The sequence below is a fragment of the Hirundo rustica genome, chromosome 5, assembly GCF_015227805.2.
Source record: "Hirundo rustica isolate bHirRus1 chromosome 5, bHirRus1.pri.v3, whole genome shotgun sequence".
NCBI classification, from domain to species: domain Eukaryota; kingdom Metazoa; phylum Chordata; class Aves; order Passeriformes; family Hirundinidae; genus Hirundo; species Hirundo rustica.
In genome coordinates, this window is record NC_053454.1 from 22,514,402 (window position 1) to 22,541,937 (window position 27,536).

The following is a 27,536-nucleotide window of genomic DNA, read 5'->3' on the forward strand; positions in this document are numbered from 1 at the left end:
GAGACACCGCTGAGGCGTCTCAGCCGCGGGGACGCGGGATACGCCGGCCTCGCGCCTCGGTCCCGGCGGAGCGCCCACGACCTCCGCCACCTACCGCGACCCCCGGCGCGGCGGGAGCCGACGGAATCGCGGCGCTCTCCGCACCGCCTGTCGAGCGTAAGTGTGAGGGCGGGGGTAGTGCGGGGGCCGGGCTGTGCCGGCTGCGGGATGGAGGTGCCGGAGGAGGAAAGTTTCCAGGCACTGAGGCAGCGCGGAGCCCGAGGCGGCAAGGTGGTGCCGCGGGAGCCGCAGCCACGCCGGGGGTGGCGGGAGCCGGGTCTCCGTCAGGCCGCAGTTGCGGGAAGGGGGCAGCAGATCTCGCCGCGGGTGCTCCCTCCGCGGCGCCTGGAAAACTCGCCGTGCGGCCGGCGGGAGCCGGGGGCGGAGGGCCGCCGCTGTCCGCCGCGCCCTCCGGGCGGGGAGCGCACCTGTGTGGCCGGCGGGGCCGCTCGGGGGGCGCCTTCCCCGGCGCCCTCCCCCCTCCTGTCCCCGGCGGGGGGGCCCGCGGCCGCCCGCCCCTCGGGGCCGCTCTCCCGCCCGGCCCGGCCTCAGCCCCCGGCCTCTCGCCGGGGCGGGACAGGCGCGTCTTCGGGTAGAGACTGAAGTGCCATCGGATCCCGGGCGGGCTACAGCGCCCGAGCGAACCGAGGCGGAAAGTATAGCGGGCTCGCTCGGTTCCGCGGGCGATGGGGTAGATGCCAGGGCGGGAGCTCGCGTGTGGGCCGTGTCCCAGCCGTAGCGGGGAGAGGATCGGCCATGTCCCCCGTTTAACTCTTGGTGAAGTCCAGGATGAAATCGGCTCTTAAAAGCCTGCCCCTCGTATTGTCGCGTCACCTTAGCACCGCTTGGCCGCCATGGAGGCGAAGGTAAAACGTGGGACAGTACAGCAGCGAAGTGCCGAAGTGCGGAGTTAGACATAACCTTTCCTTTGCTAGATGCCTTTTGTTTTCTTTTCTTTTTTTTTTTCTTTTCTTTTTTTTTTTTTTTCCCCTGGATTTCTCTTTATTTATTTGTTTTTAACTGAAATGGGAATAGAAGTTACCTGGCTTGGACCACTGTCTGGTGAGTGCCTGGCACAGCTAGGGGAGCCCTGGCAAAGCAAGGATCAGCGGCATGAGCCTGCGCTGGGAGATTACAGCACCTAACTGGAGTTTGGGAGAAAGACCTGGTTCAGAATAGCTCAAGTAATCATTCAGGAATTACATTAAAAAAACACATTAAAGTTTTGTTTTGTGCACTTGCCTTTTGATTCAGGTACTGTACCTGCACTGTCCGCTGTTTTATTCACTTCCTCACCTTTGAAAATTCAGGAAGTGCCACGCTTTGTAGAACTGAACTCTGAAGGTTTAATTGCTGGGAAAAGCTGAGTTTAAGTGGCTGGTAGGAGAGCTCTGAAGACTTGACTTCATTTAAACTACTATAAATATACATTATCTGTATTGAAAAATAATTATATGGCTGCTGACTAGTGACATTTTCATCAAATACTTTTAAGATACTGGCGTGATAATCACATGAGCAGCTGGTACTTGTGTGAGAGGAATAACATCTGGATTTGATACTCCCACCTGACCCAGAAGACTCTTATTTCAAATTAGCAAAATACCTTATATTTTTGAGAATATATTATTATTGCCTAGCATCAAAATATAAAAAACCCAAAGCTAACTTGAGTAGCCTTTTTTGCACAAGCAGGCAAATATTTCTGGTTTTTTTTACCCTGTGCACACCGTTACAGTTATTGTACAGATCACAAGAGAGACTGGGAGTAAGTGCGAGGGGTGGGGGCAGGAAAGAATGCTAAATGTTCTCTCCCTTCCCTAAGAATCCATGCAGAATTTCCTCCCAAGTTGCAGAACTGCAAGGGAGCCCTTAGGTACTGTGTACATTTGACCTAGTCAACACCTGTTTAGGCAACAGCCTTCGGATAAATAAGGATGTGTCAGTGAGATGAGTTGAAGACTCTGATATTAGAGATGTTATACAATCACCAAATTATCTACTCTTGCAGTTATTCAGTATGAAAAATTAAGGAACTGATACTATTGGCATAAAACCTACACCTTGCTGTGTAGATTCTGTACTAGCCAGTTTTTACCCCATGTTCGTTATTTAACTCCAAGCTTGGAACCGCAGAGCATTCATTGGTGTTGCTGTGGTACTCATCCACATAATTTGCTGTAACATTCTCACTCTTAATATTAGATGTCCCACCCGTGGCATAAAAATAACTGATGCAAGGTATCTAGGAGAAGAGAGAGTATTTGAAACCACAGCTTTTAGGGAAAACAAGTGTTGAAGTTATTCTACTGCATGAAATCTAGGCAAGTTGTGCTGTTCCTCTGCTTCAGCTTACTTCATTTATTGAGCTTTATATGTGGGTGTTTCAGAAATAATAGTAGTAAATTCATAGGAAATCAGATTCTGAAATGAAATCTGAGTGTATATTAAAACAGGGATGTGGAAGGCTTAAGCACGTGATGGCTTAGAAAAATATTCTTGGGTGTACTGCGTGACGTTGGTCCTCAGCTGTGGAGCAGTATTGAGCATGAGTGAGCCACTGTCCAGGAGCAGCCCCAAGCTTTACAAATCCTTCCTGCAATGGTCTCATCCCCCAGCTCTGTCTGCGAAGAAGGTACTTACTGCCAGGCTGGGCGCTGCCTCTTTGATGTCATGAAGCCAGAGCTCTGTTTAGCTACTGGCATTCTGTAAATAACCGTAATAAACCAGCTGGTCTAAGGGAAGGTTTCAGTGAATCCTCCTGACCTGTGGTGTCTTAAAATCTCCTGCTCCCTCACGTTAAGGGAGACTGTTTGTAAATAGGGCAGGTCCCCTGCATAAGGACAGTGTTTTTATTCACACCCAATGAACAAACACCTCCACCCACTGTTGTTGTTTTAAAAGACTCCAGCTGCTCATGAATATAGGGTCAGGGAGGGCCGCCTAAATGTTTCTCTGTGCTTTCTCCCCAGCACAGCCAGCAGAGCTGTTTCCTGTTCTTTGTTTCAAGGCTGGGGTTTGCGTCACACATTCCAAGTGGCATATGTGGTGCTCTTTCCTGTTTCAGGCTGTTTTCTGGCAGTTCGGTCGCCTCGTCCAGGCCCCTTGTCACTGCCCCTCAACTCCCAATCCCCACCCGATGAGTTATCATGTCTCTACACACTCAGGATTGCTTAAGATGCCTGGGTTATGTCATAACGAGGTTTCCAAGTTAACCTTTAACGCGCGCCTTCGACTCCAGTGTAGTTGTGGGGGTGAACTGGAGTTTTTAGCTCTGCTCACTGAAAACTTGAACTCAAGTCTCCAGAAAGTTGTGAGCTAGTTTTCTGCTCTCACTTGCTCATCAGCTGATCTGGAATAGCTCCATTAAAGTCACAGAGTTGCACTGATGTTTAAGGGAGAAGAAAGTCCACATCTGTGGGCTCATAGTTGTGAGAGGATTCTGACTTCAGCCCTTACTCAACCTGGATTGCTCACTGTAAGCACTTTGTATATCCAAATCTCAAAAAGAGCGGGTATTTTCTCCTTACACAAGCTAGAACATTCATTGTCTTCCAGATGTAATACAGAAAATAAGCCATTGCTGTCTAACTTTTCTTTGGCGTTAATAAATACTGCTTTCCCACATCTTGCATTTTTGAAGGCATAAAAGCAATTGTTTACTCCTGATTTTATATTTATCTTTCCCCTTCACCTGGTTGCAGGCAAATGTGAAAATTTGAGAGGAAATTGAGAAAAACATTAATCTTTCTGTTGCTTTGAATTTGTCAGAAGAAGAGCTAAAGGACCCAAGCCAAAGTTCATTGAAATAGAGAGGAAAAACTTGCATTGACTTCATTGTGCCCCGGATGAAAATGCAAGATGGAGTATTTATTTTTCTCTGTCTCTTGTGAGCTGGAATATGTATGGTTTCTGTACACAGAGAAATATTCCAGCAGCCTTTCATTTTACTCTTCTTTTTTTTGTTTTGTTTCGGTGGTTTTTTTGGTGTTTTTTTTTTGTTTGTTTGTTTGGTTTTGTTTGTTTGTTTGTTTTTGTTTTGTTTTGGGTTTCCCCCAGCCATTTTTAAAGTAGTCTTTTAGTCCCTGTTCTTGCTCTTCTGGATGCTACAGGTTAGGTGTTTGAGATCATTGAAGGTATGTTTAGGAAGTATCTGAAATACATACTTTAAACTTCTTTCAGAGATTAATTGTATGTGAAAAAATATATTTATTGGATTATGTGCACATACTTACAGCAAACTGTTTTTTGTCTGTTCAGAAATCCAGATAAAAAGAAGTCTCTGGCTACACAGTTTTGGTAAGTTGTTTATTGATTATTCTGATCTGTTGCTCCCAGTTGTTTTTATTTTGTAGTTTTTCTGTTCATTTTAGAACACCATAGATGAGTTTATCCATTAGAACACATTTACATATTTTAATTCTTGCACTGTTAATTTGCCCAAGATTTCAAACAGTTAATCCTTTTTTTTTTCCGAATGACAGAGGAAAAGATTTGCATTTAACTGTGTTTAATATTGGAAACTACTGTATAATAAATGCAGTAAATTTTGTGGTTCACACCTTTTTGTAGCCAGAAGTTCTATAAAACAGGGAACTGAGGCTAAAATTATAATAATTTTTGTAAACCAACTTTTAAATATTAATTAACGCTGCTAACAGGAGGTCTTTTAGAGTTCTTTTATGCTGTCAGCATTCAATCTCTGTGTTTTCATTCCGAGGCTAGTTGCTTCCAGAATATGAAGTTTGGCAGAGCTGGTTTTAGGAAAGATTTAACTCTTCCCTGTGCAGCATTCAGTTGATGCCAAAAGATTCCTTTAAGGGGTTTGTAGTTGTAGGTGATATCTCCCAAGGGAAGGAAGTGCGAGTGTAGATCAGCCAAATGGAAAGACCAAGCTCCAACAGGTTTTAAATAGGAAACTAACTCAGAAGGGAAAAAACCTCCAAGCAAACACATGGTCTGCCTATCATGCAGTCAGTGTGTGTTTCCAGCCAACTAACTTGATCCATGAAGACATGACTGAGTTTTCACTTTTAAGGAGTCTAAGCTGCTCGGATCACTGTCACATTTGTACCCACTACACTGTCCACCTCTTTTCCCTGGTTGGTTTGGTTTTTTGGTTTGATTTTTTTTCATTTCCATAAGTTCACAGAAGTTCATCAGCATTTGCCCTGTATTCAGATTCTTTTTCAAAGCAATCATTTAGGTAGTTATTAATAAATGTATACTTCCATTCTCTAGGATTAGATTTTCTTTCTTCTTTCCCATGCTATAAAAATGTTGAATCTCTTTTTCACGTTTCCTGAAATAGCAGAACCCTTCACATAAGAGAACAGTATTTTCTGTCATTTTCCCCTCACAATTAAAGGTTTAATATTTTTCCTTTTAAATTATCTTAAAAATTAACCTCTTAAGAAGAACACAACAAGAAAAGCGAAGCTCAGTTTGGAAGGGAAAGATTATCATACCATTCCACATACTTCATTTGTTTTCAAAAGTCTAATCTTTTATCCTTACTCTGTTTCTCCTTCTAAGAAGTAGCTTGAGACAGGAAACCAGACAGCAGTCTGGCCTGATAAGGGAGAATATTGTCTAATGGAGATGCCTCAAGAGCTTTTCTTTCTCCTCTTAGGTTCAGTAAGTATAGAATTGAATGTTGAACAGGGTTTACATGGGCTCAGTTTTTCCTTGGTAAAGAAGATACTTCCTTAACAAGCACTTCAAGAACATTTTTTCCTAAGATTTTTGTGTACAAGAAAGCCATTTCCATACACGTGGCTTCAAAGAGCTTGCAACAGTATTATCAGAAATTTAATTGAAATACCGATTAGTCTGCTACATGTCAAAGCAGTTCTAGGTCAAACAAGGTGACATCAGCAAAGGTATGATGCATGAGTTGTGCAAAAACACAAGTTTTTCATCCTGGTTGCAGTCCGGAAGGAAGATAAAAGATTTTCAAGTCTTTGCGAAGAAACAAATATAGTTTGAAATACTGAATTACAGAATTTTGTAGAAATGCTCTTTTTCTTAAGGCCTATTAATAAAACTTCAAGGAGAAAATTTTTGCCTAGGTACCATTTTCTGTTAAAAAGTATTCTAACTTTTTAAACAATTATTATTGTTACCCAATGGAAATCCAGCAAATAAACACAGAAAGCTATTGATCACTAGAAGATTTTCTTGGTGTGCTAGATCTTCATGATTCTCCTTCTGCTCTGTTCCTCCTGGTCTGACTGCTCTGGTCTCTTCCCACTGACTGCTCTGGTCTCTTCCCACTGCATCATGTATGGACCTTTGTTGCTTTGGCTGAGTCTGACTGTTGTGGTGAGCTGGAGAGCTTCTTTGCCTGCTGCTATTTTGGGGTCAAGTGCAGTTAAGCACTTGCTTACTTCCCATTAAAGTTAATGGAACTTTAGAAACACTTTTTTGCTGACTCAGGTCTTTATGAGCAACTAGTACAGTAAAGTGCAGACACGTTACAAGCTCTGGAAAACAGCTTCCACAGGGAATGTTTGTCTCAGAAACTGGTTCCTCTCTGTCAAACTCTTTGGAGGTTCCACTGAAGGCAACTTCTCACCTTGGTTCAGAAAACCTCCCTTCCCTTTTGGATTTCATCAGTGGCGGTGGAGAATCTTCTGATACTATTGCTTCTCCCTTGAATCAGAGGAAGTTTGACTTGAGATTCACAGTAGTCATAGGTTCAGAGCAACAGGTCTGAGTCCCAAAGTGCGTGGACTGAAGAGCTTTTGCAAGGTGACTATTTCCTGCTGGATTCAAACAGTGCTGCAAGAGCTCCAGTTCCTTGCAGAGGACACTCATGCGGTGCTAATTTAGCAGATATCATTACATTATTCTGTAATTATACAGAATATTCTGTAATTATACTGACTGTCAAAAATATGACAATAACAGTCATACCTTGAAGCTTCTAGACAAAGATTTGCTGTACATGGGGCAGCATTCCCTTGCTTCCCCCAGGCACAAAGACTGAGGAAAGAAACCCTGTATGTGTTCTCAGGCAAAGTGAAGAGTGGCAAAATAAATGCTCACAACCCCCCTTCCTGCAACAAAAGTCAGTCACTGCTCTTCCAGGTGTTCAGTGAGAGCACAGGCTTTATATTAGAATAAACCTTTGTTATTGGATGTGCACAGTCAAAACTGGCCCCTCCACCCCACCCTTTCCTTTCCTAACAGGTCTGCAGAATTGGTGAACCTTGAAAGTAGATGTGCAGGATTGCTGGGAGTAGCTGCACTGCCCTTTTCCAGCTGCTCTGTAGTGCGGATGTGTAGTCTGAGTGCATTCTTTAACCACTTTGCACATTTCATCCAGGGTAAATAATCCATACAAGCCCTTATTGTCAGAATACACGTTTAAGTACCTTTAAGCTTTCATTTAATCTTAATTATGTCTCTGAAACAATAAACCATACACCTGTCAGGAAGTTAATATTTAGAAGTGTTCAATCCTGACAAGGTGATGAGCTCTAACGATAATGAACTTCCCTTCTGGAATGGATACCTTGCTGTATATTGGATCATAAGGGCAGAGTTTGTGTTGTTTCTGGCTTGCTGTCTTCACTGGACTTCAGATAGGAGAATACTGAGGGACTTTGCCTGGACTTTACCTTGCACCTGTCCTTATTTGCATACAAAACCCAGTTGCTTCATTCGTCTTTCTGAAGTACAGGGTGTGAGCAAAATCTTATCAAAAGCCGTGTCCTGTTTGGACAAGTTGGACTGACTTGGCAGAGGTCCACAGGGTGGAGTGAATGGGAGGAGGCAAGAAAGTAAAACTGGGTGGCTTGTTAGCAGAAAAAAAGAGGGAGAGCAAAAAAAAAAGAGAGGGTGGAATGTTTGCTTACTGGATTGCAGTTAATTATTTAGTTTCAGATTACATTAATTTTAAATTCTTTTACCTCACATGAGAAAACCTTTAATGCAAAATAGTTTACCTAATAAAGTTGAAGACAAAAATTCTTAATTTTTAATACATTTAACACTAATATATTGTTGTCACCTCACCAGTTTTTCCAGAGCACCTCAGGAATGAGAGACAGTAATTTGATTTTCCAGAAATTATTTGTATATACTAAACAATTTGCAGGCTTTCAAACAAGTACATCCTGAAATCACTCTGTAAAGTAGAACCCAATTGTTTTTTTATTCCTTTGTAATAGAAACAGATAAGACTGTTTACCTTCCCTATTGCCCCCTTTTCACATGTTTAGGAAAGACTGAGAATTTTTGAGTTAATAGACATGATTTTATAAATATACTGGGAAAAACTACCTACTTCCTAGTAGAAGTACCATACTTTATTTGTGTGTGAGTGTACATGCACATATTTGCTCATGAGTTTGGTCCAAGCTATCAGTTTGGAGCATACATACAAAGAGGAGTCTTTTGTGAGTTTATTTAAAGCCTTAGAAAAACTTCATTTTCAGCTAAATTTTAAATGCCAGATCCAAAGCTGACTTATATTGACTCTAGCAGTCCTGCAGGACCAAGTGTTACATCTTAATTAACTTTCCTTTGTTGAAAATTGGTTTCCAGTCACTATCAAATGGGGAAAAGAAACCTGCTTAAGAGTAACATAATAAAGAAGTGCTTGATTCCTATACTCTGGTGCAGCATAGTAAACTTACGTAAAAGTAAAGTTTTCCTCTGCTCTTCTTAGATGACTGCACTTGGAAAGATTGAGAATTACTTTTCACTTTTGTTCAGAGTAGTACACTTCCTGTTGTCTGTGTCAGTTTAATTCCTGCATAGTGATTTAGAACTATCTCAGGAAACACTGAAATGTGTAGCATATCATATGAAATGTGTATAAAGTGTCTTTTCACACACTTTCTTGGAGTAAAAGGTGAAAAGGAGTAATTCCTAAACTGAAGAAAATATGGTTTCAGAATTACAAAAAAATTACAGAAAGGATGAGCATCATTGCATTTACTTAAAACTTTTTCTCCCTCCCTCCCTCTCCCTCTCTCTCCCTCTCTTTTTACTCTATTACTCTTCTTTCCTTCCTTTCTTTTCTTTTCTCCTTGCTTTCTTCCTAAAGTACAAATTGATGTGTTACTTTATCTGTGCACATGCAAGCTAAAAATCAAAAGTTTCTGAAAACCTTAAAGGAATTATTTCCAAATTCCTGTGTAGGAGCTCTGAGTGGCTACATTTTACCGTAAACTTTTTTTCATGTCTAAAAGCACAACTTTTCTATTTTCACAATGCAGATGAATGTGCGAGAATATGAATGATGCATAGATTCATGGATATATTTCTGGCAAGTCAGTATTCTGAAATGTTAGTTCTAGCTATGTGACATGTTGAAACCTGAAAAAGGTAACTAGATAACAGCTATCTGATTTATAACCATTCAAAGAAAACAGTATAATTAATAGCCTTCTCACAAACATACCTAAGGTATTTATGGAATTATCACAACTTTTAGCAAATAGTGCCATCTTACACGACTGCTCCCTAACTAAAATTACATATAAAATTTAAACTGGAAATTGCATTAAGCTGCATTATTTGTTTCACTGTAGTTTTGCCATTTGTTTTTGCCAGGCCTTCAACTTTTATAAGGTGAATTATGAAGATACTATAATTTACTCTGCTACTTGTTTGATTCCATTATTCAGAGTGCACACTGTTGTTATATATTTCCAGAAGTCTTTAAACTTTATTTATGTACCTGAGTAACTAATGGTAGGCTTGTAACAACTCATGCCATCTTTCTCTGGAAGCTCTTAACAAATTTTGATCTATGAACACATGTTAACTGCAAAATTGTTCATTAGCGTAGGCTTATTAGAATTGTTTTCGTTTGAGCAGGTACATCTTTAAATGTTAATTTACATTTCTGGGAGAATTTCCCAGCCACAACTACAAATCTGTTGGTGAGCTTTCAGCCTGTCCTGCGGGGTGAATTGCAGATGGTGGAGTCTGGCTGGATTCTCTTCTTTCCAGTGCCATCTACCGGCCAATTGGAATTTGTGTCATTTACTTTTGCCCTCGCATCTTGAAAGAGGTTGTATCGCTTCCAGGCAGGGCTATGAAGTCTACGGTGTACGGTCAGAACTCGCTTCTTTGCCATCAGTCACAGAATGTAGAACCTCGGGTGATTTATAAACAGCTTGGCAACATCTAAATGTCACTGTGAGCAGCTTCCTTTTGCTTCCCCTTAGCTTCTCTGTGTACCCTCATGGCTTTACCCAGAAGAGGTATCTCCTTTCCTTCCCAGTATCTTTCCAGGATGACCGTGGCAAATGTGTAGTATGACAGTTATGACATGCTATATGTATTTGTGCTAAATACTTTTATTTCAGGCATTTAGAGATTGGACAAGTAAGGTTGAACACTGTAGAAAAAAACCCCTGAAGCTGCACAGAATACAAGCAGATTTTTTAATGAGTTTTTATTTTGCACAGTTAGCACAAATAGTTGTTGAATTGTTAGTAAATCTATTAGGTTATAACTGATGCATTTTTTTTCTTTTAAATCATTGTAGCATGTTGAATGTAGGCCAGGTTAGTCTTGAATTTTAATCTTTTTTTTTGCTTTGATATCAGGGTCACTGTATGTGATTTACTGAGTGTTTCTATTAGGACTCTTAGGAAAGAGAGATCCTCTCCAGAATCAGTTCAGTTGTATAAACAAGATTATTCTGAGGTTGTAATACTGATGAGAAATGCCTGGTCTTAAACTGTGATGTGTTAAAACACTTGACAGCTAATGAAAGTGAAAATTTTGTGGTCTTGGTGGGCTGACATGCACAACAAAAAATCAATTTGACTTGCATTTAAGTGAGATGTTCCTTTATTTCAATACAATTTGGAAAGAAAAAACTTGCAATAAATTCAGTCAAAATTTTAAAAAATCTGTATTAGAGATGGATAAATATTCACATTAATCTGACAAAACAGTAGATTTTCTACAATTCAGAAAGTTGATTCGGCTTCCTGTGGCTTTCTAACAACTCTTAACACCTTGTCTTTCCCCATCAGGACAGAACCTCAGAGGCATCAGAAGAGGTGAATAAAAAAGATGCTAATGTTTGACCCAGTCCCTATCAAGCAAGAAGCCATGGAGCCTGTTTCAGTGGTAAGACTACAAACATATTGGCCCTAAAGATGACTCTTTAGTTTTTCCACCTTTGTATTCTTAATGAGGTGTAATTAAGCTTTGGAATTGCTTAGGAAAGCACGTGAAGCTATATTTTGCTCTTAGTGCAGTCAGATTCACGTTCTAGGAAAACTTTCTGTAGTTTATTAATTTATTGCCTTAAATGACTGATCAGTTGCCTCTCAGAGGAGAGAGCATCCATGTATTCCTGAGCCACTGCTCTGTTAAATACCATCTCTGTAGTTCCTGCTGCTGATGGAGATGGTTGAAATGAAGTTGCCGTGCTTCATTGGTAAATTGGCAATAGTCTGTGGTTTCAATGTTACACCTTTGAACTGAGTAAAAAGCTTCTTGCTGTGCCTGTTTTTCTCTTGATTGTGGTAGCAGGTGCCTGTGGCTAAGTGCTCTAAACAGCAGAAAATTAATCCCGCAAAAACCCAAACCAACAATGGCTTTTTGCTGGGTAAACTGGTTGCACTACTTTACCAAGTGAACAAATGAGAACTAGGGCAATGGAGAAGGAATGTGGGGAAAAAAGGGAAGTGGAGACACTTCTTTAAAATTGGGTTAATTTTCCGTCAACTTAGAGTATAGGGTCATCTCAGAGAAGAGTCTGATAAGCAGCAGCTGCAGGGACATGTAGGTGGGAGCAGTACAGTGAGAATTGTGATGATACAGGCTGCTGCTGAAGGGAAAGATTTTGACTTTGCTCCCTCCATACCACTTTGTGTCTCCTTTGTGTGACTGAAGAACTGTGTGGTCCTAGAATGATTTGGAGCCTTTGGATCAGCTCAGTGAATGGTCAGAAGTCCTAGCCCACTAAAAATACTTACTTTTTGGTCAGATCAGGAAGCTGATGTGACTTGTTCTGTGCCGCTGCTCAGAATTCGAGCAAGGGGAGGAGGAAGGATGAGAGAACAGGATCTCCCCTCTCAGCAGTAGTCTGCAATAATAGATTAGGTGTAACCTGAAACGGCACCCCTAGAAAGGCTGATCCATTAGAAGGGTGAAGTCAGTGTACATAACTCAGCATGCATTAAACTTGTGCTCTGAATGGCAGACGTTTCAAAGTTTGTTTCCTGTTTTATTTAAAATAAAGAGTAATTTTCATAAATAGAAATGCATCTGTAAGCAATCTGATTTCTTCAATGCTGTTAATAACACTTCTGGGAGTTAAGTTTATATGCATTTTAAAATTATAGTTTGACTTTCGTAGGGTTTATTTGCTGGAGAATAATGATAGAAAAATAACTGTCACAAAGATTTCCAATATTTGGGTCAGGAAAGCACTTTAGTATTGGCCAGCCTGTCTGTCACTTTAATCAGTTATTGTGTAACTATATTAAGATTAGTGGTAATCATCTGCTCTAATCTAAGATTATCTAATGGTGTGCATTGTAATCAGAAAAGAGGCCGGTTTTACAAAAGAAGTGTCATTGCTCACTTTTGGTCCACCTTTTATGCACATCTGCCTTCATCTCCCAGAGAAGGTTCTGCAATGGTTTGGGGTTCTGCAGAAGACCCACAAGTGCCCCAAACAGTTGTGTGCTTCTGTGACCTTGCCAGATGGGCAAGGTCAGTCCCTCAAAAGGTTCACCAGGAGAGGAGCGAGCAGTCTTTCCCAGACCAGCAGATGAAGGAAAAACTGCAATGGGAAGAACAAGGGAGCATTTCTGAGCCAAGTGCATTTCAAGACTGGAGTTCCAAATATTGGTTATTCTGTGCCATATCCTTCTCCTAGTAATGTGGTGCCTTCCATGCATTGGACTTCTGGAGTCTTCTCATAAGTCAGTGTAATCACTCTGATCAGCTATTAAAGACTAGTCAGAGCATTTTACTACATCTGTATGTTTTTTGCCATTGCATAAAGGGGAAAAAAAAAAAAAAAAAAAAAGCAGAAAAGAAAAACCAGAAAGTCCAGAGGAAAGTATGGTTTCTGAATGAAGTTTCCATCACTGGACACTACTTTGTTTTCACTCAGGCTGAGGATCATACGTGTTTTAGCTTCTGTACACACACAGGTTGCTTCACCCCAAGCCCTCAAGCTCTCCAGCTCTTCTTGGTCTTGTGGCTTCCTTGGAGCCCTGGTGCCACAACAGAAAGGCTCTGGAGACACTCTAAAGGGAGGTATTGTCATGTGGAGAGAACATAGGAAAGCATAGCAGCCACTGAGTGAGTTTGTTTTCTTGACCACCTTTTGAGGAGGTGGGATGAGAGAGAAACTGTTAGTGTGATGTTGAGAAGTGCTAAGCAAAGTAGTATGAGCTAACATAACCCAGAAATCTAAAATTAGGATTATTTGTGTTGCATCTTTCTTTCTGATGGAATCATCAGAGGCCAAATAAAATTAAGCACCTTAGGAGTGAATAACTCACTCTTCTGTCTGAATGTACACTGTAGGTGTAGAGTCTGTCTTTAAAACATCGCAGTAGTTGGAGTGGAAAGAGGAAACTGGTAATGGTTTTGACACCACTGTTTCAGGGTGTGTGGCTTAAAGGATTAACTATACTTCTCAGGTGACTGAAGCTTGCACCCACACTATTTCATCTCTCTACCAGCAGCTCATGTAATTTATTGAAATGAATTATTGAATATATATTATGATAGTTCTTAATGAACTACTGACAAAGGCATCCAAGTCTACCTAAAGGACTACCTATTTTCTGCGAGGACTTTTTAAACATTCGGACAAATACCAGTTATCATTTGATGAAACAAGTTGCTTTTTTGTTTGAATTGGAATAAACAGTTTCTCTCTGTGTAGCAGAGTAGTAGAGAGAAGACGTGGTCAGGCACAAGAAATATGACACTGGTGATGTGGGTTATGGTGATTAGATTTATTGATAATGCAGTATCTAAATATTGCCAATGCAGTATGTAATACAGGGAGCTCTAAAGGGTTATAATATATATATACGTGTGTGTGTATATATATATATAAGCTAGGTTCAGCTAGAAATGTTTACAGTCTTTGGCCTTGCAGTATGCATAACTACAAAGGAACAAAGCACCTGTGGAGCTACTTCAGGGTTTTATCTTTGTATGTGACTGAATCTTGGCATTTTTACTCACCAATCCAAAAGTGAGAGTTCCAGTGTTCCAGTCCTCACTGTGGGAGTATTCTGCTGGCCTCTCTGCTGAGGAGGGGGATCTACCTGGAAGCTGCCCTAAGTCTCAGGCGACCAGTTTTCCCAGTCTCCAGCGGTATTTCTACCCTTTCGCAGGCTGTGCACCAAAATCAGTCACAGTCATCATCACTCCCTTTCAAAAAATGCATAAACTATGTGAGCATCCAGACAGTTAGTTATTCCTCAAATTCCCACCAGGTGTTCTTAGGATAAGGTTACACCTAGGGATGCTTGTTCTTAATGGACTCATTGGCCAAAAGCATTCCAGGAGATTTAAATTTCACAGGCCTTTTCCTTTTTAGCATTCTTGCAACGAAAGAAAAGTTCATAGGCAATGACATTGTGATCATCCCTGACAAACCTGCAGCACTTTAAATGCACTGATGCTTTGTGGTGGAATGTTCACAGTTTGTTAAAGCTGGGTGAATTCTGTACTGTAAACCAATAACAGGAGTTTTAACAGATGTATTTCATGTTTCTTACCTGTTAAAATTTTTTTGGCTATGCCCATAATTTGATCAGATTTAATAGATACTAAATGCTGTTAAATATTAAATTATAACAATATTTAGTGGTCTCCATCACTTAAAATGCTAATAATTTCAGTGCTTGGCTCAACAGTGCTGGCAGGTCTACAGACAGCACTTCTTTAAATAATGGCATTTAATAAAATTCTGACCAACCATCAAAGATGAATGTTCCTATCGATGGAATTTGTAAGAAGAGTCATAAAGAGAATATATAACTTTCAGAGATTTTAATGTAATATTTACTGTTTGAAGATTATTCACTGTTGTGTGTGCTGCTTTATTTGAATGTTTTATGGACTGAGTGACTCAGCTTTGTTGTTTTATCACAGTGCTCTGAATGCAGTAGGAGAATTTAATATTTTCTAAACTCAGTGTTTCAAACAGTAACTGAAAAGAAGAAAATTACATGTGTCATTTTGCAAAAAAAACTCCAGTTAATATTGATATTTAAAATGAACCAGGTGTTCTCTCACAGGGAGGACAGAGGTAAGAAACCAGGAAGATGTATTGACAGAAGTATTCACCCCAGCAAGAAAAACAATTGAAATGTTATGGAAATAATTTTATAAAAATACACTAGCTTTATACTTCTGATCTGTTTCACTTTACACCATTTTGAACATTTTTTTAATCCCACTCATCAAAATATTTTTGGTAGCCAGAGAAGTAGTTAGTTTCTTACTTACCTAAAATCCAAAGATAGCATTTTATTTCGAAAAGTTGACAACACGACTAAAAATTTCTGTGCATTGCATTTTCTGTGTCTCACTGCTGTTAAGAGCATCACATCAGTTTCCATTGTGAGTTAGCTGTTAGTAAACAACCTCAGTTTTCAACAGTTTTTAAATGCAGTATTTGTCTGGATATTTGTTTAATAATACTGCACTCTGCAGTTAATGTTAAAACTTCTTGGTTTACAAAAATCACTAGATATGTGTGTTACTTATATAATACATACATATATAAAAATTATTACTAAATTGTGGAGATCATTACACAGGTCAAGATTAGCTTTGGTGTTTATATTGTAGTGAGAAGTGCTAGCTACCATTAACAGGAATATTCTTCCAACACACCAAATGTTTATTCTTGTACTCATTTTCCAAAATTAGACTGGCTAGTTAGCTGCTTTATATCACAAAAAATAGTTTAGAAAGGTTTAGATTTTACCTTTTGCACCCTTGAGTGTCTCACCCATTACTTACATAGTTCAGCTGAGTATTTTGTATTGATTTTAGGCTTCAAATTCATAATTTCTTTCTTTAGTGATGATTGTTTTTCAGTTACTTTGAAGATTTGATTGGGACCCATTACTTGCAGTTCTAAGCCCAACTGAATTCTCCTCTTGCCAGAATTGATGATCCTCAGTATATGGTTATATGCTTGGTATAGCAGATGTATTTCCCAGGTCAGTTAAGAAATGTACAGCTTAATATATGACAGGCAATTTTAAAGGGAGAAGAGTAGTTGAATAAGCCTTGAAGATTTTTTTTCATAATCTGTTTTACATTGCTTCTGAAACAGTTAGTGAATCAGAACTTGATTAACTTACTGTGTGTGGAATCTGAGGCTTTATTTAATTCACTTTTATTTAGAAAGTACATTAAAGTGCTTTCTTGAAACTTTTTCATTTTGTCTGTTTTATTGGCTGCCTTTCTATTTTAGCAGTAGCTGTGTGTATGTGTTGATTTATTATTTGATTCCCTTTATTTTTTTTCCTCTCCTTCTGACAGTCGTACCCATCCAATTACATGGACCAAATGAAGCCAAACAAATATGGTGTCATTTATTCTACACCAAGTATGTTGCACAATAAATTCTACTCAAACCCTGAAGGAGTATCAAATGGAATCCAGATGGAGCCAGTAGACCTTACGGTAAATAAACGGAGTTCACCACCTTCAACTGGAAGTTCTCCTTCCCCGCTAAAATTTCAGACTGGGCATAGGAGAAGTTCACCTGGATTGACTCTGTCCTCACCCAGCTCACCTCTCAGTAAATTCACACCGTCACCCCCAGGAGTACAGCCTCTTTCTATGCCAATAACAATCCCACCTGTAATGGCCGCTGCTCTTTCACGCCACGGACTGAGAAGCCCTGGGATACTCCCAGTTATACAGCCTGTTGTGGTCCAGCCAGTTCCTTTCATGTATGCTCCCCATCTCCAGCAGCCTATCATGGTGTCCACAGTTCTTGCAGATGAGATGGAAACTCCAAGTAGCATGCAAGGTTGGTGTTGTCAGAATTCCTTTTTATGCTGTCTCATCCCGATAAAATAACAGAAATATCCAAGCATTTGGTTTCTGTGGATTGCTGGCATTTTAGGAAGTGGAACATAATTCCTGTTCTTCCAAAATAAACAGGCATAGAATTTGTTGTGTACATATTTTACCAGACTTACCAAGGTCATAGGATCACAGAACCAGTTAGGTTGGAAAGACCTCTGAGATCGAGTCCAACCTGTGACCAAGCACCACCTGGTCAACTACAGCATGGCAGCAAGTGCCACAGCCAGTCTTTCCTTAAACACCTCCGGGGACGGTGACCACCACCGCTCTGGGCAGCCCATTCCAATGTCTAAGCATCTTTTCTGGGAAGAAATTCTTCCTAATGTCCAAACTACACTAAACCATTTCCTCTTGTTCTGTCTCAAGTTTTCTGGGAGAAGAGAGACCGATGGCCTTTCAGGCAGTTGTAGAGAGTGATAAGGTTTCCTCTGAGCCTCCTTTTCTCCAGAATAAACAGCCCCAGGTCCCTCCGCTGGTCCTCACATGACTTGTTCTCCAGACCCTTCACCAGCTCTATTGCACTTGTTTGTATCTACATAAACTATTGATCCAGCAAGATTTGGACTGATAATAACATCAGACTGATGAAAATGAATAAAAATATTTTGAATCACAGTTCATCAGGAGATAACTAAAACTGAAAGATTTTGCGTTTAGTGTAAATTGTCACAGTAAATGTAGACCTGATTGATTTAACTATAGATTTTATGTATATTATTTATTTCCATAACTCTTCATCATTTTTATGTGTTGCCCTCCCTCTCCTACCCTCTCCCATACAGTGCCTGTCATTGAGTCTTACGAGAAGCCCACACTGAAGAAATCAATCAAAGTAGAGCCAGGAAGTGAACCATCAAAGACTGACTTCTATCCTGAACAAATGTCACCTCCAATGATGACCTCATTGTCTCCTCAGCAAGTAATGTTGCAAGAGTAAGTAGCTAAGAGTAGTCCCAAGATCAGCAGAGGAACAGAAAGCAGTTTACTACAGCAGTTACCAGTTCTGAGGAGTGGGAAGGATTGTTGCTATGCTTTAGAACATGTGATAGAATACAGGAAAATGTTCATCCCTCCCACCACTGTCACTGTGAAATGTGATTTCAACTTTCTTTTCCCCCTTCTTCAGCAATACAGGAGTTGATCATGTTTATACATTGCAATAGATCTGCCATTTATATAATGCATTTCTAAAGTGATGATAGGTCCCAGTTCCACAATTTACTGAAAGTAGGATTCCTAATAAGCCAGTGATAACCTACTTATGTAAAACCAGCAGCGAAATTGAAAGAAACTTAAAAGACAGTTCATACTGATGTCTCTGTTCATGTTACTTGAAATACCTTTCTTTAAAATGAGTCTTGTGTTGTGACTTTTTATTCTTGGAGGACCTTTGTCTTTTCAAAAATTTTGCCTGCTTGATGGGAAGAACCTCTTCAGGCTTACAAGTTCTGCGTGTATCCAGTGAAACCGCATTTTAGCCTGAGGCCATTGTTCTGGGAGTGATTTTTTTGACAGCTCAAGTAGTTTCTGAAGCTTTCTTCCCTCACAGCCACTTTCCCATCCCAGTATTAACTCGCTGCGCTGGTATAGCTGTTACTGGGGCCACTGCATGAACTGGATCAGATCTAATGGGTTTTCAAACAATGTTGTTTGCAGCAGAAACGACAAGGGCTAGAAGAAGAAATTTGGTCTGGGGTATAAACCTTTTAATTGAAAACATTAAAAAGTTCTCAAGAAAGTACCTGAGGAGCTATGGGCACCCTTCCATATCCTGTTTTCCTAGGAAAAAGCCTGTCGACTTACTAAAACCATGGAATGACCCAGAGCCTGGCTCATCCTTCAGGCAGTGCTCTGGGTAGGAAGGCAGGCTGCCAACGTGGCTCTGGCAGGAGCTGAAGCTGGGAGCTTAGCAGGGCTCACGGCACAGAACCTCAGAATCCATGTCTGCACTTCCCTCTTGCTCACTGTTACCCTTGAGGTGGTTGTATTTGACCTCACCTCATAGAGTAAGGGAAAGAGGGCTTCAAGCCTGACACTCAAAACCTGGTGTGAGTATGGTTCAGAGAGAGAAAGAAAAACATAGGATGGATGGGTGCTCTCCTGTATTTCCTCCAGAGTGCTGCCTCTTCCTCCTGCTCATGGCCATTGGGTTCAAAAGCCCACCACAGCACCAGGGCTGGGTACACTGCACAACAGCCTTCTTGTGGGCGCCCCTCCTTGTCTTCAGACTAGATGCAGCTCCTAGACTGCGGGCTCTTTGCAATTAGTTGCCAGCTAGCTTTTATAAACTATGTTTGTATGCTGTTTCTTTTAAATCCCCTTATACATTTTATTGTAATAAACATACTACTGCTAGGTCAGGACTATAAAATAGTTAAGTCTCTTTAACGAGAGCAAACCAGTAAGTGCTGTTTCTGGCTGGTACCACACCCTTCCTCCAGGGCTGAGACTTCTGCAGGCTTGTCACCTGCATTAGTGATTTGCATTATTTATTTCCCAATGGGTCTAGTTTCCCCAGGAAACCCATCCACTGAGCAAAGAATATAAAATTTGGTATAATGTGTAGATAGCTTTGTTGCAGAATACATTTGTATGTGCATGTTTCCAAAGCATCTCCTCTACTTGCCCATGCAGAGTGTTACGTAAATGGAGATTCTTGCATTGTAACACCATAAATTGCTTTGCAACTGTCCTGTGGAGCTCTAGTTCTTGCTCCTAGAGCCAGCCCTTTCAAGTTCAAATTCTGCTGTGTCCAAAACAAGTTTCTTATTAAAAAAAATACATAGACAACTCACAGAAGTTGCAAGATGAGATACTTAAACCTTTATTTAAAAAAAAGAGTTGTTGTCTCATAGCTTTATGAGCTATAGACACTAGTTAGGCATTGAAGTTTTTATCACTATTCAGTGGTTCCAGCTGCCCAGACTGTACTGTTCAGACACCTAAGCTACATTAAAGGGACATAGGTAACCTTTAGTGTCGCTGAAAACACTTATTTAAGATCTTTAAGTGACTTAATTTGCTTTAGTGTTAGCTTTTGGCAGTTTATCTGTCTATTTCTGGATATCCATATCTATCTGTCTGTCTATAAAAATAATGTTAGTGGCATTTCTGTAGGGATGACTGGACTTTCTAGTATGTCTGATAATTGATGTTCAGTTATTTCTAAAATCAAACTTGAGGTAGTAATAATAATAATCTCTGGCCAAATATAAGGAGCCTCAACATATTTTCATGGAAGTTTCAAAGTCTAACTCATGTGGTCAACATAGTGCTGTGATAAAGAAGAAAAAGCTGTTGAAGTTTTAATGTAATTTTTGGAAGATACTCTTACCTATTGAAGAGTGACACATGCGTAGACTTACATGAACTTATATCTGGTTGTAGAAGAGGGAATGAAAGAATTAGGGCTGTGCTTTTATTATTGGCACTTACTTAATATTTACCTCTGAATTTGACACCACCCTAACCATTTTTTAAAACTGCCACGCCTTATCTGCTTATTGATAACGTTCTGTTGTCTTGCCAGCCTCCTCTCCCATAAGGGTAAAAGGAGACATTCTCAGTGCTTTTTCCAGACACTTGTAGATTGAAAATCTAAATCGCAAATGGTGTATGGCCAATATCCTTTTTCTCCCTTTTCCCAGATATAACCATGTCCAGGACTAGCTTCCCACATAATGATTTAAACCAAGTCTGTTTGCTGTCCTAAGCCAGAGCTTCTCCAAAAAGACTGGTATGCAACTGCCTTAAAACCGAGTATTGGTTTAGAGAGACATTTCTTTGGAAGCTAGAAACCAGCTTTCTTATTCAAGAGTGTGTGCATCTCTGTCTAACATCACCATCTGAGGTTTCCTGCCATTATAATATTTTTAGCTAGATTTAATGTGTACTTGAAGAGTACATCACTCAACAGTCACAGACCCACCCAAGAAAGAGCATTTGGCTCCCAGTTCCCAACTTCTAACTCTTATGAAGAGAATAACAGAATTCAACTGTTCCCACATCAATAATCCCCATCCTGCTGCTGTGGGGTCATAGAAAAATCTTTTCTTCTTGCACACGATTTTCTGTCTTTAGCACATGCCTTTTATTTTGCTGAGAGAAGTAGGTATTCAGTGTTCCTGAAAATTAGGCTCTAAAGGAACTTGTAGTAAGTAATCAATAGAACGCAGTGTTGCAAAACATAAGTTGATTGGTAAAAACATGTAAAATACATTAACTTGGAAAAGACAGGAGTTCGAGAAATCTCCTTTCTGTGGCATGGAGGAGCTCGTTTTGCAACAGGGAATGCTAATATCTGCATGTTATATTCTACACGTACCATTTTCTAAGATTGATGTGGAGGAAAGAATCAAGGTTGTCCCCAGTTCTACAGTAGGGGTGTCGCTCAACAGTCAAAGACACCTTTTAAGAAGCTTGTATGTTCTCGCACGCGTGAACACTTACGGGTATGTTTGTTGCGGAAGTCCATATGTAGTTCGTATATGTCTTACCTGCACAGTACCTGTGGGTTCTAAAGTGAAAAATTATGTTTATGAAGGTGGAGGGACAACTTCAGACATCCTGTGGGTGTGCCACACAGGCTGAGCTCTACTTTTAGGAATTGACGTCAGTGGTACAGGGAGGCCGCACCCTGCTGCCAGCACCAAACAGGAAATTCATAATTACATTCTAAAGGAGTGGCTGGAACAATAAAGATTGAGTTCTGCTTTGAAACCCTAAAGATACAATTTCTTTAATAATATGGAATAGCTGTTTACAATTACAATCAAATTAGTTGTATTTGAAGGAAAAATAGTAGTGAACAAATGCAAGAAAAGTTCACTCAGGGTTTAAGAAATCTGAATTTGACTGAAAAACACGAAGTTGTAAGGGGATTTTTCCTCCGTCAGTTTTAAAAAATAGCTAGGAAGTAGTAAAAATGGCTACATCATGCCACAAAGTGAGTAAACATTTAAAAATATTACTGCTAAAATACACAAAATTTGCTAAACCCTGTTGAATTTTTCGACATGCATGTAATGTTGTTCTTTCTGCCAAAAGACAGAGTGGTAGTGAATAAAAAGGCTCTGTTATGAATCATATTAGCTGAGGTTTGCTGTGCTAAATGTTTTTGATTTTTAACATTAATTTGACTTTGCAGGAATCACCCTTCAGTTATAGTTCAGCCAGGAAAGAGACCTTTACCTGTGGAATCTCCAGACACACAAAGAAAACGCAGAATACATCGATGTGATTATGAAGGCTGCAACAAAGTCTACACTAAAAGCTCCCACCTGAAAGCTCACCGAAGAACCCATACAGGTTTGAGCATAGCTATGCTTCTCTTTCATCAAGTCTATGGTAAAATAGTAGGCTAAGCTTGTAATTTCTGCTAATGGCCAGGTGACCACAGGTGTAAATAACAAAATGACAGAAGGTAGATCTGGCATTGTTGTGAAAATAATTATAGGCTGAGCAAAAGACAGAGGACATAGTAGGAAAAACCTACAAGAAGAGACTGTAAGCCAGAACAGGTTCGCAGTGCCTGCTAATGTGTTTTACATTCACTGGCACTTCACTCATTTTGTGTCCAGTTGCTTGCAGTTCACTCAGTCCACACACCCTGTAAACAGCAAATTAGTTCAAATTGCACTGGCTCACCTCTGACATCACTGTTAAATTTGACTCTGATTTCCATGGGAGTAGCCCGTTTGCAGAAGTCTGGACCGTATGCCAAATGCAAACACATCTGCTCTGTGGAGATGCTAACCACTGGTGCAGTGGTGCTTTTTTTCTGAATGAGTGTTCCAATAAACATACCCCCATCTCTGTTCTCCAAAGAAATGTTCATCTTGGCATGCTGAATGAATATATAAACATCCAAGGTTTTTGCAAGGATTTACCTCTTTTAGGAAAAATGGAGCCCAGTTCACGTCTGTTGTGCATCAGGCCAGCCCTTTACCTTTTGGGCAATACAGTGGTGTTAAAGGAGGAGGATGACATATTAGTGGTGATAGAGAGAGAGTTTAAGTTGAGGTACTTCCGACAGGGATGCCAGTCATTTACATTCAATTTCAGAAATCACAAGATTTCTGCCTGTTGTGCTTTATGGTAGCACAGTCCTTTCCCCCAGAAATCTAGAAAATGACATCCCTGTTTTGAAAATACTTGAACAAATGCTTAAACCTTCATCCTTCTGGGTTTCGTGAGACAAAACAAGTGCTAATGTGGCAGAGAGAGGAACAGAGAGACAATAAAAACTGAGTTGTCACAGATAAAAATTTTTTGGTCAGTTAACTTTGACTACGCAGTTTCCAGCGCAGAGTACTCTTCAGCTTTGAGCTGTCTGGGGGCTTTTTGAGTAAGCATTGAAGTACTTGCTAAAATTTGACTAGGCAATAGAATAAATCTGTCAGATGTATGTGTGAACATGTGATCAGAAATGATGTGTTCATGTTTTAAATCCCCACTTCTGCATTTCCTTTGCCAGGAGAAAAACCGTACAAATGCACTTGGGAGGGATGCACGTGGAAGTTTGCTCGTTCCGATGAACTAACGCGGCATTTCCGCAAGCACACGGGAATCAAACCCTTCCAGTGTCCAGACTGTGACCGTAGCTTTTCACGTTCGGACCATCTTGCTCTTCACAGGAAGCGCCACATGCTAGTCTGAATGTCTTCTGTCCCTGACTCCTGTCACACTTTATTTGTTTTTTACACATGCATTTTAATTTGGATTCAGCTGGTCTGGATCTCTGAGTTTATACCATTAAAAGCGTACGTATGGTCAGTAACAGATGTTATCTAACCCTTCTATGTCCTTGCCACGGGTCAGACCTAAAGAATGTGAACACGTCTTTTTTTTTCTCCGGGGGGTGCTAAGCAAACCCTTTCTGTATTCAGTATGTTTATTGTATTTCATTTGTGAATAAGGGAATTTTTAAACTAACAGCTTTTGTTGGTTCCTTCGTATAATCAACCCAGCATATACTGGTAAAATAGTAAATGTTATTGAATATCCAAAATGCTAGTCCTTGCCAGAGACTGTTATATATGTGCCCTGTAAGGGATACACTCTCATTTTATGCTCAGCAATGCAATGAATGGACTCTCCCAGCTGTGTTGATTTCTGCAATTTGGTTAATACAACAGTTTTACAAAGACACCTGATTTAGAAATCCCCTCTGCCCAAACAGTGAGTAATGCGGAGGAAATAAATCTAAACAGATTAATTGCTTCACAGAAAGATTGAGTCATAGTATCATTTACCCCAGTCAAGAAGAAAAATGGGCAGGAATTGATCCGTACATAATACCGTGCATGTAAACCGATGTCATCTGTCATCTATATTATAGTGTAGTGTGTATCCGTGTTTTTATTGCACAATGCCCCGGTGGATGTTTTAGGGAAGACTTTGTGTGACTGTATGTCTGGTTTCTGTGCAAGTGTATGGATGGAACACACACAGTTGAGGAAACGGCTTGAAGCTGAGTGAGGGGTTTGCCATCAGGAAGTTTTTTACCCAGAGGGTGGTTGGGCAGTGGAACAGGCTTCCCAGGGAAGTGGTTACAGCACCAAGCCTGTCTGAGTTAAGTGTCTGGACAACGTTCTCAGGCACACGGTGACTTCTGGGGTGTCCTGTGCAGGGCCAGGAGTTGGACTTGATGATCCTGATGAGTCCCTTCCAGCTGAGCATATTCTGTGATTCTATGGTACTCTTCTGTGATTTGGCGTTAAATTACATTCCTGGAAACCTACTGCACCTCATTTCAGGGATATAGATTATCCCCCTGCAGTCATGCCCCTGCATTTCTTCTAAATAAGTTTTTTCTCTTTGCTGTACTTCAGAAAGTAGCAATCATTAAGTCAAAAATGCTCTGAACTGTGTTGTGAGTACCACTGTAATACACTACAGTATTTAAAATTATTGGTCCACAATATTTTTGTGAGAAGATGGCATCAGATGTGAAGTACTTCTGATGATGAATTGAGTCATGCATCTGTTTCAGATAAAAGCATATACCAAATCATCCAGTTCCTAACTCTGATTTGTCACTCTGGTAGTCTCTCGATGGTAGGTACAACTACTTCCCTGTGAAGGTGTCTATTGCATTAAAACCGTGCCTATCAGCAAACAGAACTCCATAGGCAAAAGAAATTGAATTCAAGCAACCTGCAGTTGCCCCCCTAGAAACGTTCCTCTGAAAGGAAGGTTTCTGTCTGTATTAGCTGCGGCACTGCAAGGAAACAGGATGTGTTTCTCTACACTCTCACACATAAGCGCATGTTCCTTCCTTGCCCTACGTAAGGCAAACACCATTCCCTGTATGTCAAACATACTGAAGTCGGCTTTTCCTTCCTTTTGGAAAAACCCAGTGAACAATGGAGGTGTGAGGGGAGGAAGAGTGTCACAGAACTCTGCAGGAGACAGGTGGTGTCCATCTGCAGGTGGGTATATTTGAGCTTATGGAACAGGTAGGCTGTGCTTCTATATCCAATGCCAAACAATCTTGGAGATGCAAGAGTGGGTGCAAAGAGCCTTTATTTGGTGATGGGGCTTTAGCAGCTGTTATGCTGATGTCCACATGCCTGTGGAATTACAGGAGAGGTCTGTATTTGTAGAAAAATGCTCTGACAGCAATTGCTCTTTTCCAGCTCCATACATCCTCAGCACCTCAGTAGGGCTACATCTGATGTCTTGTAACTCTCCCTCATCTGCTCACCTGTGGCCCTGAAACACCTGGCACATGAATTGGTAATTTTTCTTTCTTGGTAGGCAAGATTGGTAGTGACATTGAGAAACTTACAGGAAAGAGGCTGATATTAATGAGCAGCTGTTCCAGAATGTGGACTTTCCGTTTTAGATTTCTTTTTGTCAGTGGTAGCAGAATTGGCTCTAGGTTTTAATGGCAGTTTTGTAAATCCAGGCTCGTCACTGGCTGAGAGGTTGTGTGGAGGGAGCTCTGTTGCATCAGTCACAAGTCTACAGACATTCAGTACCCTGGGATGAAAACAATTCTCTGTTCTGTTGTGGAAGGGAAAAAACAGTTACTATAAAATAAGCACCTTAATGGCAACTGGTACCATTTTTACCTTAAAAATGCAAATTTATAAAATTCAGGATGTTTAAGGAACATTTCTTTCTAATGCTGTTTCTCTTTTGTGGCTTACATAAAATGGTTTTAGTAGTATGTTTTAAAATATTTTTTAAATCTTCTAGTACCCTAAAAGCAGAGCTTTTTTGTAACTCAGAATTACTTCAGATAATTTAGTCTAGGTTATTTGCCATGTTAATTCATTAGCTTATGTACTTTTTTCCTGAAAGTATTTATGCTAATGATGGGGTCAAATACAGTGGAGATTGAGCATAACTTTAAAACTTCATCCATGTGTCTTGCAAATTAGGACAACAGAAATTTAAATACTAAATATAAGTATTTGAGATTATTACATGATAATGCCTTCCTTATAGGATTTTTCACTTGTGTCTGTGGTGTCTTTGTGGGATGTCTAAAAGGTCACAAACAAATGTACTTTAGCTGAATGTGAATTTACATCTTAACCCACTCATTGGTTCATTTTAGCAAATTTTGATTTGAGTGTTACTTGCGATTTTTAAATACTCAATTAAATACTTTGCAAAACCAGTCATCCCATCTATGCCCTAAAGAAAAGCCAGTTTAGATAGAAAATCCTAGTCCTGGAGAATGAGCATATTTAAGCCGCCCCCACCTTTCTCCCTAACAGTATTGTACTGTGCAGTGTATAACAGGTAATACTGTTTTACTAAAATGTGCCTGTTTAACCCATTTTAATATAATAAATTACTAGTTTCTAATGCAATTGCAAGAAACTAAGCAGGTGGGGTTTATTTAAATATGTGTGGCGTTTATTTACACACGGCATACCTCTAATGCCACATCTTGTTCAAATATGTTGTCTCTGTCAAGGTTAGCAACATAGATGAATACAAATCCATTCTAAAAAAATTTACAGAGCATTTTACATCTCTTAAGAGGGCTACACCAGTTTTCATTATGTTTTACAGATGTTAGCACTTAACGTACTTTAGAGGGTCAAAATAATCTTTTTGCTTAGCATCTCTCTCCTGCAAATATAGCAAGGATTTTTATTTACTGTAATACTTCTATAAACTATGCAGAATTTTTAAAATAAAATGTAATATATTTTATAAGCTAATAAGATGAAATGGCTAATTAAAGGTTTCTAGCGTGCATTACTATAACTTGCAAATACGGAGACATTTTGGTAATCTTTTCTTACTAAAGATGTGAATGTTTAATGTACTTTCACTGTTTCTACTTTGGTAGTCCAATGGGAATTCAGTAATGACATTTTGTCATGTCAAACTGTGAACATAAATTTGTACTGTACAGTCTTCATATTCAGTATATTTAGTATATTTAGTATATTTAGTATACA

At 40.0% G+C, this 27,536-nt stretch overlaps 1 protein-coding gene across 3 annotated transcripts; it reads left to right on the plus strand.

Annotated features, from left to right (window-relative positions):
* The first annotated feature begins 31 nt into the window (after nucleotides 1-31).
* KLF3 (KLF transcription factor 3) lies at nucleotides 32-24,339 on the plus strand. 3 transcript variants are annotated; one of them, XM_040064878.1, is made up of 7 exons: nucleotides 32-156; nucleotides 4,300-4,338; nucleotides 11,046-11,142; nucleotides 16,555-17,050; nucleotides 17,892-18,042; nucleotides 22,256-22,416; nucleotides 23,585-24,339. In XM_040064878.1, the coding sequence occupies exons 3-7, from the start codon at nucleotides 11,086-11,088 to the stop codon at nucleotides 23,764-23,766; spliced, it is 1,047 nt and encodes a 348-aa protein (XP_039920812.1). In that variant the 5' UTR covers nucleotides 32-156; nucleotides 4,300-4,338; nucleotides 11,046-11,085; the 3' UTR covers nucleotides 23,767-24,339. The 3 variants fall into 3 exon arrangements, with proteins under 3 accessions (XP_039920812.1, XP_039920814.1, XP_039920813.1); XM_040064880.2 differs by lacking the exon at nucleotides 32-156 and adding an exon at nucleotides 746-905; XM_040064879.2 differs by lacking the exon at nucleotides 32-156 and adding an exon at nucleotides 4,145-4,175.
* Nucleotides 24,340-27,536: the final 3,197 nt, after the last annotated feature.